Raw genomic sequence first — 16,569 nt, forward strand, 5'->3', positions numbered from 1 at the left:
AGAAAATAAGCCTATTTCAAACAACATTCATTGTCAAAGACCCAGAGAACAGAAGCAGCTTGGTTCAGCAAGGCCCACATTAAGCTATCTTCTGAAACAGAAATTTTCCTACATAAAGCACTTCAAACCCGTATTACCCTACACTTCTTGAGCAACTGAAGAAAAAGCACCAAGGGCCTTCATTTCTATGAAGGTACTGTGTGTACAAGGTCTGCAACTGTAGTTACAAAAACCCAAAAACTTCAGGACCCATGCCTTAAGTATCTAAAATGTATTTGCATGCAAAGAAGCACCACCCCATTTCCAGCATTTCTCTCTAAAGCAGATTTTTTTTCTCCCTCATAAATAAATGTATATACAACGCACACACTACCTGAAGCATGGACTTTGGATGTGGAAGTTCCTCTCCTTGATAAATTTTGATGTAAGCCTAAAAATACAGAAGACTCATTATATTGATACGTTATACAATTTGGCTCCATATCCCCAAAGAAAAATCATTAGATAGAAAAATGATTCACACTATTAAAAGGAAAGCCTAAGCTTTAAAAATCATATACTCTCACTCCAACAAAGTTAACCCTATTCTCAACATTATTAAAAATGTGTGTTGCTAAATAATATCCTAGAGAAATGTCTCTAAATATAACTCTCAACTTGGCAGAAAAGCTGTTTCATATTTAAAGTTATATATAAAATGCCATCTACTCTATGAAAAGAAATCCACAATTCTCTCCTACTGCCAAACTACCAATGTTTCAAATAAATATGGAACAAAACATTTTAACTCAGTATTTTACTTTGATCAGATTAAAGTATATTTCAGTTCAAGGGCAAAAAAAATTACCAAATTTGTGGTTTAAGAGTAAGAAAGATGAAAATTTTTAAGTAAGTTCCACATAGGAATCTTTCACCTCAACTTTCACCTGACTCTTAAATTATTTCATAACTAAACAAAGATAGTATGAAGGTGATCAAGTGTCCATTAAATAACACAAAAATACACTCTTTCATTAACTGTGTTTCCCCATACATCTACAACTACTACAAATAATTACAACCCTCAAGAGTGGCCTTGCTCTGGCAAGCAAGCTATAAAGACTAGAGAGCAGAGGGGGGGGAAAATCTATAAATAATTTACTTGAGCTCAGAACCCAGTTTCGATAACTTTCAAAGGCTCTCATCAAGTACTCAGACTCTGAGAGAAGGTTTTTTATGAGAACTCAAGATGCAGAATTATGCTCCCAATATCTATTATCATCTTCAAATGATAAGAGTGGTATCATAATATTATGAATGGTTCTTCTCTGCATATCAGAGCTGGAGAAAAAGTAGGATAACTGTATAAACAAATAAAATCACTCTGTAGAAGATACATTGTTGTCTGCTACAATCTTAAATATTCTAAAATATTGATACATCCAATTCAAGGCAAAAAAAATAAATTATAAATTTTACTTCATTGCTTTAAAATACAGATAAGAAATTTTATAACATACAGATGAGTTTTAAGTCAACTATATTTCCAACTTACACAAAGTCATTTAACGTAAGCATTTTCCTACCTTAAAGTATTCTACAAGATCTCTACAAGTGACTTTAGATCCACTTATCTCTTTTTCTACCAAATTTTCTGGGGCAAGGAGCAATGGAACCAGATTTCGAAGCTCTCTTTTAAACTCTTCATCAATATCTGGTGGGCATGAAATTAGTCATGTTAGTTGAAAAAAAAAAAAGAAATAAAGTCACCATTGGTAAGAGTTAATGAAATTCTGTTTTATAAAACAGGAGTATGATACTTAAATATAGATTCATTTCAAAAAACTCATCCAAACCTGTCACACTGACACATCTCCTAGGAAAAAATATAATGCCCCCCCAAACTCTAGTACCCCATTTTCTTCATCTTTCAATAATTCTGTCAGCTCAAATAATAAAAAACTGTGAACTACCAAGACAAATTCCACATCAAGTATTTTAAGTAAACTATCCTTTCCAAATGGCAGATAATTCATGAAACTGTATTAAATATGAAAACTAAATTTTGTTTTTCTAGCCATACTGTTAAAGTTTTGTTAATCCTCAAGTCTCCTGCTATCATGCTCATAATAGTCCTAAAACATACACAGAAAATTATACCATCACCCTGAAACAGACTTAAATCTAACTATATCAATACAATATATTGGTAATGCTTTTTAGCAGACTGCAATCAGATGAAATACTGAAATGTTCTTAGTCTTCAGTATTTTTAGGACCAATCAGTGCTGAGCAACAGACATTAAAAAATATGTTAATCAATATGCTAGGCATTTGCAACAAACCAATGGAAAGCTAGAAAGACCACACAGAGCACTACAATCACTTCATTAACAATGCACTGAAATATCCTCCACTACAAGAGAGAAATTTTAAGGAACCATATATATATATATATATATGTTATTTTTTTAACTTTCTGTCTCTAAAACTTGAGTTCTGATTTTAGCAAGAATGGGAATTCCCACCTTTCAATCTCCCATCAAAACTAGGATTAGTTGCAACTTTAAGACCAGGATGTGGCAAAAGGAAGCAACCAAGATTTGAGAAACAATTGTGAATGTGCTTCCTTACATTCTGCAGCTCTTCATGTTGATTCTGTTTTACCTGGAGGAAGAAAGAGACAGGGTAAAGGAGCAAACAAGAGAAAAACAAATTTTCTTTTTAAAAGTACACACACATACTCACAGGCATGCACAGTAATTCAAATGCTACTCCAGATGGGTGTTTTTTAACAATGTAAAATTTTATTAAAGACCCATTTCTAACCATTTGGTAAGACCCACCTCCTCTCCTAAACCAAGAGGTTTCTTTTTTCTCCTGTTAGCTATTAAAGTGAAAGTGAAAGTCCTCAGTCGAGTCTGACTCTGCGACCCCATGGATTATACAGTCCATGGAATTCTCTAGACAGAATATTGGAGTGGGTAGCCTTTCCCTTCTCCAGGGCACCTTCCCAACCCAGGAATCACCCATGTCTCCCGCATTGCAGGCGGATTCTTCACCAGCTGATTCACAAGGGAAGCCCATTAGCTACCAAGGATATGAATAAATAAAAACATCTAACACCAGAACAACAGGTGTGACTGTGATTTATAAACCTGTCTTTAAAGTACTTATAATGGCAAAGAAAAAAACAAAGTAGTAATCTGCCTACAATAATAAGGTCAGTCCTTGGGCAAAACAACAGATAAGGTGAAAATCACCAGTGCAGTCTAAAGAACTTTAAAAATTCCAAAGAACCGTAAGATTAGTGCACTCATTCCAAATGATTGTTTATGACATATGCTAGTCATCAGTTTTTTGCAAAAGAGAAACTGCTATGTATTTTCTGGAAGAATATACTAAAGTTAGATTTTTAATAACTACTTATCCCAATATAATTCACATACTCCCTCCTAAACTCGTCTCAAAAATCATTCTAAAATACATGTACTATCAGTAATCAACAAAACCTGGAAACTACCCAAATCTCCACTGACAGTAGAATGGAAAAACTATTATTATTCTTACAATGGAATACTGCATATCAATAAGAATAAGTGAACTAAACCACATGCAACAATATGAACTAAACTCAGAAATGTAATACTGGGCAAAAGAAACTGGACACTAAAGAATACATACTGTGCATGTGATTCCTTTCATTAAAAGTCTAAAAACAAAGCCTCTTGAAGGTCTGAACAGCAATGAAGGGTTTGGGGACCAGGGGGAGTTAGTAGACAGAGGTGGGTGCTTCTAGGTCATTATATGGCTATGTTCAACTTGCACAAATTCATCAAGGTGCATGCATACTTATGGTCTGTGAACTTTTCTGTATCACTTTAATAATGTATTTAAAAAACCCTTTGTCTTTGAAGTCCATAATTCTGAATTTAGTTAGTATGCCTAAAGTACTTCGTGTTAATTTCTTCCAAACAAACCAAAGATGAATGAAAATCCTTGACAGTCTCGAAATGCCTTTCTTATGATCTAAGAATAAGGATTTGGTAAAGTAATTAGCCTCCAACTAATAAAAATAAATGGAAAAAAAAAGAATAAGGATTTGGTTTTAATCTCAGTCTAGGATTAAGAAAAATTATATTATATCCTCAGTCTTTGAATATGGTTGCAAAACTAAATGCATCCTTCCACGGGGAACAAACAAAAGTTTATTACCCCAAAGAAAGAAACCTCTATTTATGAATAAAGGGATTTTTATATATCTTCTGTGGATGTCACTGGTGGGTAGTATTTGACCTGAGGGTTTCCACAGGATACCTCTAGGAATAAAGGATCATGGTGGTGAGTTTATTTTCCAGCACTGCCTTGGTGTGGCATTTTGCATGGGTCAGAACAGGAGTCTGGATATTTGGGTCCAATTACAGTTACCAATAATGTGTTAAATGACCAAAGGCAAGTCACTTTTCTGGGTCCCAGTTTTAAGGTGTGTGTGTGTATAAATGCTATACTAGATAAAATGTTTAAGATCCCTTTTCTAGCTCTCTATATGCTGCCACTCTATGAGACAACATTCCTTGAAAAGAAAGCCTCACATCCATGTGTTCAATGCGTGCACACTAGATTATCCAGCCTGTCTCAAATGTTCAGCTGGGCCAGAAAGAGACATGCATGCAATCTGAAGAAATCAAAAGGTTAGTCTACTTCAAACTCTTATCCTGTGAATATTGATTTATTGAAATGTTCCTTCAATACATCTCTGGAGAGGAATATCTGTTCCTTAATTTCTATTCAAGGGCATTGCTACTGTCCTCTTTTGCAGAAGTGCTACCAATTTACATCTCATCAATTATGTATGGGGTTACCTAGGTTAACCAGGGATACTCGATTTGTCCCAATGATACTTAGACATTGGTGATCTAAGCAGCAGTCCAGGCAGCCCACTCCTTCACCTGACTTGGTGCTTATGCTCTCCTCTCTCAGAAATAGGGACTTACCTGCAATCTCTTTTCAAGGAATTGTTTGCCACCTTCCAAACCATATGAATGCTCATAAGGATAACTCCAGTCTCGAATCAAAAACATTAATGTCTACAGAAAAAAGGAGAAACATAGAACCCTTTCTTATAAAATTTTACCAAAAATTACTACCTTAACAACTGAAGTGTCCCTTACTCCCCAGAAACAATCCTTATCAAAAGTTAGAGCAACCAAATGGTTTACCACTACTCACAGTTATATCAAGAGCCTACTACATAAACCAGTAACACTCCCAACTCTTACACCAAGAACCTACATCCACTTGAGAAACTTACTGTATATATGGTCACCACAAGCAATAACACAGCAATTTTTAAGAAACAAAAGACCTATCAGGGTATACAGATCATAATTGTAAGCCAAGATTGTATTATTAGAAGACCAAATAATTCACAGAATTCTTTATTCTTACATGCTTAGGTTCCTCAACTCAGCATTACTGATGCTTTGGGTCAGATAATTCTTAGCTGTGCACACTTGTCCTATGTATTACAGGATGTTGAACAGCACGTCTGGTCTCTAAAACTAGATACCAATGGTATTAACTTCCTCCCCAAAACTGTGACAACCTAAAAAGTCTACAAATATCAGCAAATGCCCTCTGGGTGGCAAAATTACCCCAGTTCAGAAAAAACAGATATAGGCCAAATAGAGTACATTTTATAATATACAAAAAATGACACCGTAACCTGTCCAAATATTTCATAAAAGTGATCACTTGAGCCAGACAAGACTGAGACTGAATCAGTGTAAACCACTAAGAACCACCAGGGATGCTCTCGTATAAGGGAAGACTTCACACCGATGAGCAAACAGGATGGAGTCACTCTCACCTACTGTGACACAACTAACCAAGCAAAACTATGTCAACTCAAACTATCTGAAATTAGCTTTTTTTTTTTTAATTTAAATTAGCTTTGTTTTTTTTTTTAAGACTCCAAGAAGCAAGCAGAGCATATGCTTCTCAAATAACTCCACCCAAATTAATTTCTGACTTAATATTCTGCACCTAACATTTAAAGGTAATGAAAAAACATGGGAGAGAGACATAATAAATTCTGAAGCTTTTCTATGAATCAAAAATGAACAGTAACAGGTCTAATTTCAACTTGTAATATACTACCCCCCGCCCACCACACACACACAACCAATAATATGTTGCAGTAGTTTATGATGTATACAAGAAGTTTACATGACTATCTCAAGTCTGGGAATTAACACCTAATTAAGAGAAATGTTATTAACTTCTTTAAAAATTCTAAGAATCAATCTATAATCATTTTCTATTTCCTATCTTGTAAATTGCTACTGTTAAGTTGGTGATGACTCTACCATAAATTAGTTTCAATTCTGCTGGATCTGTTGCTAAAAATGAGTTTGACATAATGTCCTTATGTCTTCAGATATACAAGATGACAGTTTTTCACAGATTAATTTCTTTTAATGATAAAATACTTAATTTACCTGAAATGGTTTCTGGTAGATTTCTTCCATTGCAAGTCTGCCGTATTCTGTAAATAACTATCAAATCAAATTATTTAAAATAATGCCCCCAAAGACGTTGAAAGAAGACATCTGTAAAGCTGTTCTATATCAGACCACTAGATGTCAGGGCCTTTAAAATCACTTGAAAGCCAAGTATTTAATTTTTTAAGACCAAGTATACATTAAAATTTATTTTAGTTAAATCATATATCTGTTTAAAATCATATAATAGTCAATCTTCTTACAATATTATAGATTCTTGGTGTAAAGTAACAATAAAGTAGGAATTAAATTTTCAATACTTTGGCACACATTCTTTGAGACATACATACTTGCAAGTGTTGAAGATCATCTTCCTGAATATTTTGAGACAAATTATATACCTGTTAAAACAGAATTTGGTTTTCATTAGGCTTTAGTTTTAATACCCAGCTGTGTATAACTTTACTTATGGAAATGAAGGCTATTTTATACCTGAACACATATGAATGACTCAGTCATTATCTTAACTGGTGGTCCATGAAAAGGATTTCTTTTTCCCTAACTATAAAACATTAAGGGGGGAGCAGTAGTGGTAAACTATGTAAAAATCATGAATACATGCATATGGGGCCAAGAAAGCAGCAGACATTTTTTTTTAAGTATATGTAGTATACTTACACTTATGTTGTATGTTTACATACTTACACTTATGTAGTAAGTTTCTTTAATGTTACAGCATGATTTTTTTTTAAGTATAGGGTTTCCCCAACTATTTTTCTAAGTCAATGAATGTGAAGGGCATAGTTCTACAAAGATCAAACTCCCCCTTGGAGCATTCACAATATAGAGTTTATAGTTACTCATGGGTGCCTCAGCTACCACTGACTCTAATATGATTATCTTTTTACTTAAGCAAACTCAGTCTGCAGCAGCTGTTTAAAAACACACACACACACACACCAGTAGGTGGCACGCACGCACGCGCGCGCACACACACGCGCGCGCACACACACACACACACACACACACACACACCCCAGTAGGTGGCACTCTTGCCCTTTTCACAAATTTTTAGGAGGCTTTCACTCACACACACACACACACACACACACACACACACACCCCAGTAGGTGGCACTCTTGCCCTTTTCACAAATTTTTAGGAGGCTTTCCAAGCCACACAGACCAGAGCTGCTGATGGTAAGTTAGGTAAAATAGGCTAAGTTTTCAAACTGAATACAATGACATATAATTTCTTGTATGCTAAGCCACTTCAGTCGTGTCCAATTCTGTGTGATCTTATGGACTGAAGCTGCCAGGCTCTTCTGTTCATGGGATTCTCCAGGCAAGAATACTAGAGTGGATGGCCATGTCCTCTCCAGGGGATCTTCTTAACTCAGGGATTGAATCCGAATCTCCTGCACTGCAGGCAGATTCTTTACCATATGAGCCACCAGGGAAGGTCTTATAATTTCTGAAGTATGTGTCTTTGGTTGGATTTTTTTTGCCTGTTTGAAAGAAACCCCATTATATTGAAAAAAATCTAAAAAAATTTAAATACTAATTGATTATATTTGAAAAGTAGCTTTTCAAAAGAATTATGATATACATTTTTATAGCTTCTTTATTTGAAAATTACTAATGTTTTTGCACATATTTTTGAAGGAATGTGAAAAATGCAGTTATCAAAAACAAAATTTTAGAACTAGAAGGAGCACTGAAGGAGCATCTGACCCTAACTTTGCATTGTCCATGGGTAAAACTGAGATCCTTTGGGTCCAGTTTGGGTCCAGAATTCTGTTTGCTGAAAAACATGGAGAACTCATGGCTCCTGACCCCTTTTCTCTCCTCAGTCCCCAAGTCTGGGGAAGGCGCGTTCAGCAGTCCATTGAGAGATGGACCAATGTGACCTGGCATTCTGGAAGTGGAACGGTTTGGGTGGAGGCAGGAGAAGGCTGAGAAGAACTGGGTTTGAGACCTAATATCTGTGGAGCCTCACTCAGGGTACCTTCTGAAACCATTAAACCCTAGAATGGAGCAGCAAGTACCTCATCCATGCAGAATTTTAGAGGCTTTGTGAAAATTCTGGAAAGTGCCACTGGCCAGTGGGAATTAAAGGGATGTATCTTGGGACTGGAGCTGTGCTTAGAGAAGAGAATGAACAGTCAGACTTGACCACCTACCCACCATGCAGGCTTCTGAGTGGATGCAGGCAGCACCCCAGTGCCCCAAAATTCCATCATTAGGGATTGCTCCTTTTTGTGAGAGGGGCATGAAGGGCATTTGGAGAAGGAAATGGCAACCCTCTCCAGTATTCTTGCCTGGAGAATTCCATGGACAGAGGAACCTGGCAGGCTACAGACCATGGGGTCACAAAGGGTCAGACACAACTGAGTGATTATCACTCACTCAAGTACTCGCAAGAAAGAGAAACTGGAGAGAAGATTCACTAGGTCCAGTCCTTCTGAATCAGATCTTTTAAGAGATCACCTAGGCCACCAAAGGAGAAAAGTAGTAGGTGTCCATAGTTGCAGCCTCTGCTAAGAAATAACATATCTAAGAAAATAGGGTTACTCCAAATATAGAACAATCTATTCTAACCGCAAGAAACTGACGATCCAACTTAATCACTTGGAGGTCACGAAAATAAACAGCCACTATAAGCCAACAAACTTAAAATGGTTTTCTCAGCTAATTCCAAACAGGTATTTAAAAAGGAATTAATGATTGAGGTGATTAAACTCTATTTAAACTTAAAAACTGAGAGCATAACCAACCTATTCTCACTGATATGGGCCTTGGCATTTAGAAAATAGGCCCAGATCCTTTCATTGTCAGGGCCAGGTTATAAACAGCAAAGAGAAAAGATCTGTTTACTGTACATCATTAGTACTTAGTATACTATGCTGTACTTAGCATACCACACTATATTTAACAAGATGCTCAACAATTATTTTTTTAAAAAATAAACGACAAAGGGATCAATCTGTCATTAGCCTATCAAGCATATAACTTATGTAATAAGGAACGATAGAAATCTGGCCTCAAGAATCAGGAAAGAAGCAGTAATAAAAAACAATTTCAGGGACTTCCCTGCAAGTTCAGTGATTAAGACTCTGTGCTCCCAAGGTAGGGGGAATGGGTTCGATCCCTGGTTAGGGAACTAAGATCCCACATGCTGGTCAGCGTGGCCTTAAAAACAACAAAAAATTAATCTTTTTGATTATTTAGTTTACAAAGTGCTTTGTTATGCATTATCGCATTTGGATTTCATTTCTGACTGTACCCAAAAGCACATTGTGAGACAATTAAGCATAGTAAGAATTCTCATTTTACAATAAGAAAGTGGCTTTAAGTTGTCCAAAATTAGGCCTCTCACTATCATAAAGTTAAACAAACAACAGAACACCACGGTGTTAAGTTTTAGGACAGAGAGCTTATAATTTAAAGCAAGCCAGAGAGTCAGCTAATCTGAAGGGCTATAATGTGATAATACAAACATAAAGATGTGGCTTCTGGTTGCCTCAGGAAAATGGCACTTGTGCCACCTGTAAGATCAGAGGAAAAAAAAGTAGAACAAATTGGAAAAGAGAGATTCTGAGGGCCCCAAATAACATCATTTAGTTTGTAGAGACAGATATCTCCATCCCTATAATAAAAAGAAGCCCCTTCTCTTTTATCTCAAAATAATATCCAAAAGTTGTTTCCACAGACAGCTAGATACTTTGAACTAAGGAAGGAGAAAGGAACTTTAACCGAGACTAGTCATACATTCCAGATGCTAATGGAAAGCACAAAAACCAAGACACTGTGACAGTATCGTCTATAATTTGTCATCAGTAAGAAATATTTCTTATCTCAGGAGAAGCACATACTTTTTAAAATATTTGCAAATATGTATCTTGAAACATCATCACCAGCTGGACCTAACCACCATACTTCAGTAATTCTTTTTTCAGCCATAGAAGTATCAACCACAGATAAGTTCATAAAAGGCAAAGTAAAAAAATACAAAATGACCTGTGGTGGTTTAATTCCGTCCAATCAGTCTAAATTATACAGGAAAAAGATGGCCTAGTTCAAAGAGACTAGAACTTGACACAACACCAAACATAACTAGGGTATAGCATAAGTGAAAAAAATAAAAGAATTTTACTCCTTTCTAAGTGAAACAGGTGCTATCCTAGATTATATAAACATCACTTAGGTTTCCTAAATTAAATATAAATTAATTATTATGCCTCCACCTCCATTCATTCAAATAATCAAGTACTAGTTGCCACGCACATTGAGTAGAAAACTAATTACTTGGTTTTGCTGTTTGGTTGATTTAGCCAAAAAATAAAAATATACTCTACATTTTACTATATCTGGCAGCCACAGTATCAACTGCATATCCTTGAATTCAATTAAGCATAACATACAATAATATATATTCTTTAAAAAAAAAAAAAGCATTGATGCTACAACAAAAAACCAAAGGCAATGGCTATCAGTTCACTGCTTCCCTGGTAAGCACTTAAAAGTACGAAATCTCAAATTGTAAGCCAGGACAGCAAGCACAGAAACATAAGTGAGCAATAAGAAATGTAAACAGTGTCTCTAATTTTAATCCTTCTTTTCTTCAATCAAATGGCATTCTGAGGAAGAGCAAAGGTATTAGAGTTATGTGAACTGATCATGCTGGAGCATCCCTGTGTCTCACCTGAACCGAACTAGTCATAGTGCTCAGAGCAAACACTGTGGCACAATCCTTGATGGTTGACTGGCTATCAAAGGCACCCTGGGTATCCATTAGCAGCACAGCCACCTAGGAATTTAAAAGTTTGAAATACTAAGTAAAAACTCACCAACAGTGATTTATAAAAGTCAAATATAAAATGGTTACTATAAAAATCAGTAATTAAGTCAAGAAAAGTACATATCTCACACATTTTGACATAATCCACGTTTAAGTTATCAAATAATAAGAGTTCTGTGTTGTTTTGCTCAAGAAATATGGAAGAAAAAACTATAAAAAGAATTTTACTTTTGTTCCATTAGGTCTCTCGATCACAAATACTTCATTCCAGACTTGTATGCCTGTAGTTTCTCTTTCACAACCACCTCGCCATGTAAAGCCAGTCAATGGTTCATTGTTTCCACCAATCCAACTCTGAGAATCCTGTTGAAATCAAGCATAAATATAAAATAAAACACATAAAAATAAGAACTCTAAAGGAATGTAGGAAGTCACCCATTCTTCACAACATTGTAAAGCAACTACACTTCGATAAAAATTTGAGGAAAAAAAGAAATCATCCACTCCTTATTTTATAGATAAGGACAATATATCCAGGGAGATAAAATATACTGTAACATTACACAAGCAGTTACAAAAACAGTCCCAAATCCCACATCCCTCACAGAGACGTGGTCTTCCTCCAAACCTGAACCTTCTCAAATCTGCTTGCATTTTCACTCTAGGCTTCTAGATAAGTGGGGTCACACCCACTTTTCCCACTTTGGAAAGACTTCCTATGTTCAAAATCATAAGAATACCAGCTATTTTGACACCTCCTTCTACAAAACTAAGTTCCAGACAGAATGACTGTCAAAACAGCACTGCTCTCTTAGAATAGCTTCTACTAAAATGTTTTCACACTGCCTTAATTTTCTCTTTAAAAAACATCAACTTTAAAAATAACTACAAGACTTGTATAAAATCTGATTCAAACAATCCAACTGTAAGTCTTTTTCAAAACAAAAAGGGAAATCTGAATCCAGACTGGGTATTGTATTAGATGGTGCTAAGTTGGGATAAAGATGACTGTGTGATGTAATAATGGCTGTGAAGTTGTAATAATAATAATAAAGTCTTATCTAGTTAAAATAAACAAATAAGTAAAAGGGCAGAGAGGAAAACAGATGAAACAAGACCAGGAAAATGTTGGTGGGTACACTGGGGTTTGTTATACTCTACTATTTTGGGGTATGTTTAAACTTTTCTATAACAAAATGTTTTAGCACATACATTACAGGACTAAACTGCTGTGATATTATAAAATTATATGAAATTTAATATACCATAAGCTAATTTATCTAGAAAATTAAATATGGAATATAATAAATGAGTTAATTTTGACACATATTAAGAGCCCTCTACTTTAAGTATATTTAAAGCCCATATACCCTTTTCTCAAAGTACCTCACCTCACAGGAAAAATTCCTTTGTTTCAGAAATAATTCTAATATATAGTAATATATAATATATATACTATATATAATATATATAATAATATATAATAATTCTATATAGTCCAAAATAGATAACAAAGCTCCAATTAGGGGTGGAGAAAGATGTGTAAGGTAGCCTTAATGAGGAAAAGGTGGGAGAAAAAAGTGCTGCCCAAATTATCACTACTTAATGTGAAGATCAATCTTAAACATCAGTGGGCTTCCCTGGTAGCTCAGATGGTAAAACACAAACCATCTATAATTATTATTCCACAAAACTCCAACCCCAGTAGGTTACCAATCCTATCACTTACAAAATTCTCTTGGACCCTCTTCTTCACTTTCAGTATCTTCAACTTAAGACCCTTATCCTCTGTTGGTCACAAGGCTGATACATGGTACAACTCTATTAATACTATATACTACAGACTTGTGCTTCAAGAAGCACCCTTCACAGGGATCAGAGGATTAACAGCATACTCTGCGGCTGCTGCTGCTAAGTCTTGTCAGTCGTGTCCGACTCTGTGCGACCCCATAGACAGCAGCCCAGCAGGCTCCACTGTCCCTGGGATTCTCCAGGCACGAACACTGGAGTCGGTTGCCATTTCCTTCTTCAATGCATGAAAGTGAAGTCTCTCAGTCGTGTCTGACTCTTCGCGACCCCATGGACTGCAGCCCACCAGGCTCCTCCACCCATGGGATTCTACAGGAAGAGTATTGGAGTGGGGTGCCATTGCCTTCTCCTGACAGTACGCCCGAGATAAGCCCAACTGTGGTCTTGTGCTGACTATACTTTTTAGACGCTCCAAATCACCCTGAACCTCCCTGTTATACCTCCAACCCATCCTTCCCAACTGTCACTTAATGTTCTCAACAAGAAATCTAAAATCATGCCATGATCCCGCTAAAAAGCCATCTGTGCTCCCCACTTCTTTACAGGACTATCTGGAGACCGGTTGTATAAAATCCACCTTTATTTACATTCCCTATCTCTGCTCCTAAAGTCCCCCCAACACACACACCTGTTCTAGTTTGTCCCACAACAAAAAAGGCCAATATTCCCAAATACATAGGTTGCTTAGCATCTCTATATCTTTGTTCCATCTGCTGTCAGCTTAGACTGAGCGGGTGGTCAAGAAAAGAAACTCCAACTTTTCTGAACTCTTAAAGCATATTACTGACACTTCAGGTGGTTCCCTTTAAATGGCTTTGCACTGCAGTTCTTGTGTAAGTATTTAGAGCACAGGCCATAAACTCCATCTGATTTACAAAACTGTGCCTTCCTTATTCAGGGCTCTCACACATAGTATCTCATTCCCCAACAATGTCAAAGTGATGTTTAACCTATACAAGTAATTTAAAAGAATCTATCCTATTAGAGAAATCTACTTTAATTCTACATATTACTTAATTTTTACTTAATTACTTAAATTTTTTCCCTATCTCTTCTATGAGAATTTAAGTTCCATGAAGAAAAAAAGTTTTGTCATTTTCTTTCCTCTCAAAACACAGGATAGTATTCCCAGACATAGAATAGTGCCTGGTTTGCAGTAGGCACTCAAAATATTTGCTCAATAAATACATTAAATTTTTTAAATTATTAAGTTTCAACATGTTCCCTTTTGCACATGGGTAAGAGAGGTGGAAGAAATAAAATCCTTTCAATCACTACTAGAAACAATACAGGAATAAGAGAGTACAACTAAGTTTTAAAAAGTATAGATGACTGAAATCATAGGCTAAGTAAGATGCTTGTTAACCTATCTCCAAAAGAAACTTTAAAAAGAATTGGTGTCTCACTAAAAAAACATGTACTAACTATATCTCTTCTTAGTTTACCCTGTAATGAAAACGTTTACTAAATTGCTATTGTCACTAAGTCGGCCCAACTCTTTGTGAACCCATCCACTACAGCGTTATCAGGTTTTCCTGTCTGTCACTAATCTCCTGGACTTTGCTCAAACTCATGTCATTGGGCTGGTGATGCCTTTCAACCATCTCATCCTCTGTTGCCCACTTCTCCTCCTGCCTCAGTCTTTCCCAGCATCAGAGTCTCTTCCAATGAGTCAGCTCTTCACATCAGATGGCCAAAGTACTGGAGCTCCAGCTTCACCATCAGTCCTTCAATGAACGTTCAGGGTTGATCTCCTTTAGGATTAACTGGTTTGACTCCTTGCTCTTTAAGGGACTCTCAAGAGTCTTCTCCATCACCACAGTTTGAAAGCATCAATTCTTCGGCGCTCAGCCTTCTTTATGGCCCAATTCACATATACATGACTACTGGAAAAATCATGTGTGTGTTAGTCGTGTCCGACTCTTTTGTGATCCCATGGACTGTAGCTGCTAGGCTCCTCTGTCCATGTAATTCTCCAGGCAAGAATACTGTAGTGGGTTACCATTTCCCCTCCAGGGTATCTTCCCAACCCGGGGATCAAACCTGGGTTGATCCCTGCCGGCAGTTCCTTTACCGTTTGAGCCACCACAACTTTGACCATATGGACCTTTGTCGACAAAGTGATGTCTCTGTTTTTTAAAACGCTATCTAGGTTTGTCATAGCTTTCCTTCCAAAGAGCATGCATGTTTTAATTTCTTGGCTGCAATTACCACCTGCAGTGATTTTGGAGCCCAAGGAAATAAAGTCTGTCAATATTTCCACTTTTCCCCCATCTATTTGCCATGAAGTGATGGGACTGGATACCATGGTTTACTTTTTTGAATGTTGAGTTTTAAGCCAGCTTTTTAACTCTTCTCTTTCACCCTCATCAAGAGGCTCTTTAGCTCCTCTTAGCTTTCTGCCATTAGAGTGATATCACCTGCACATCTGAAGTTGTTGATATTTCTCCCGGCAATCTTGACTCCAGCTTGTGCTTCCTTCAGCCTGGCATTTCGTATGCTGCACTCTGAGTAGAAGTTAAATAAGCAGGGTGACAATATACAGCCTTGACATATTCCTTCCCTAATTTTGAACTGGTCCATTATTCCACATCCAGTTCTGTTGTTTCTTGATCTGTACATAGGCTTCTCAGGAGGCAGGTAAAGTGGTCTGGTATTCCCACCTCGTTAAGAATTTTCCAGAGTTTGTTGTGATCCACACAGTAAAAGGCTTTAGCGTAGTCAATGAAGCAGAAGTACTAAATTGATCAGTCAATAAAAGAATGAGAGAAAAGGTAAATCAGAGAACCTAGCTAATTAAAACCAGTTAAGTTTTGACATTTCAAAACATGAAATTAAGAAGTTTTGTTATTTCTCTAACATACTGAACACTGGTAAATTTAATATATTCATTCAACAAATATTTATTTAACCCCTATTGTGTGCCAGTCACTGTTCTAGGTTCAAGGGATAGAGCAGTGAAAAAGAACAAACATCTCTGCCCTCAGGAGCATGCTCATGAATTCGAGAAGGTGCCTCGCTCATAACAGATACTATCTGCTGTCATAAGTGAGTAGAAGCAAACTTAAGAACTTGAAAAACAGTAACCTGATACCATTTATTAATACAGGGACAAAAACTAAAACTTTCAAAAATTATCTTAATCCTCCAGTTTAAAAAAAAAAAAAGCTTACTGAATAAGTCCCAGTTGCAAAAGGCATCTCAGCTGAAAAGACTTGAACTTTGAATGTAGTCAAATATTATAGTGAATAAACAGAAATCCTTGCCAAAAAGACTCGCCAATATAATTATCAACAATAAAGAACCCCTACCTGCTCTAAACAATAAGAAACAAATTCTTATATTTGACCATAGGAAAGATAACATTCTCTAGCAACAAAGTGAAACAAAAGCTAGGTAAATTTGCACATTGAGCTGGTGGTCCAGCCAGGTCTCCTAACTTCAACAATGGGCAGGCCAGAAGATAAAGATGCATTGA

General features: G+C 36.4%; 1 protein-coding gene across 9 annotated transcripts in view; it reads right to left on the reverse strand.

The window, feature by feature from the left end:
• Window positions 1–16,569, reverse strand: part of ATL2 (atlastin GTPase 2) — a 69,197-nt gene that overhangs the window by 5,542 nt on the left and 47,086 nt on the right. For all 9 annotated transcript variants that reach the window (XM_070476895.1, XM_070476913.1, XM_070476951.1 and 6 more), the window contains 8 exons: window positions 11,511–11,645; window positions 11,187–11,291; window positions 6,833–6,883; window positions 6,480–6,536; window positions 4,974–5,066; window positions 2,508–2,646; window positions 1,566–1,693; window positions 374–430 (listed from right to left, as the gene is read on the reverse strand). In XM_070476895.1, the coding sequence (XP_070332996.1) occupies window positions 374–430; window positions 1,566–1,693; window positions 2,508–2,646; window positions 4,974–5,066; window positions 6,480–6,536; window positions 6,833–6,883; window positions 11,187–11,291; window positions 11,511–11,645 (765 nt within the window). The remainder of the gene's footprint in view (window positions 1–373; window positions 431–1,565; window positions 1,694–2,507; window positions 2,647–4,973; window positions 5,067–6,479; window positions 6,537–6,832; window positions 6,884–11,186; window positions 11,292–11,510; window positions 11,646–16,569) is intronic.

The sequence above is a fragment of the Odocoileus virginianus genome, chromosome 2, assembly GCF_023699985.2.
Source record: "Odocoileus virginianus isolate 20LAN1187 ecotype Illinois chromosome 2, Ovbor_1.2, whole genome shotgun sequence".
NCBI lineage: Eukaryota > Metazoa > Chordata > Mammalia > Artiodactyla > Cervidae > Odocoileus > Odocoileus virginianus.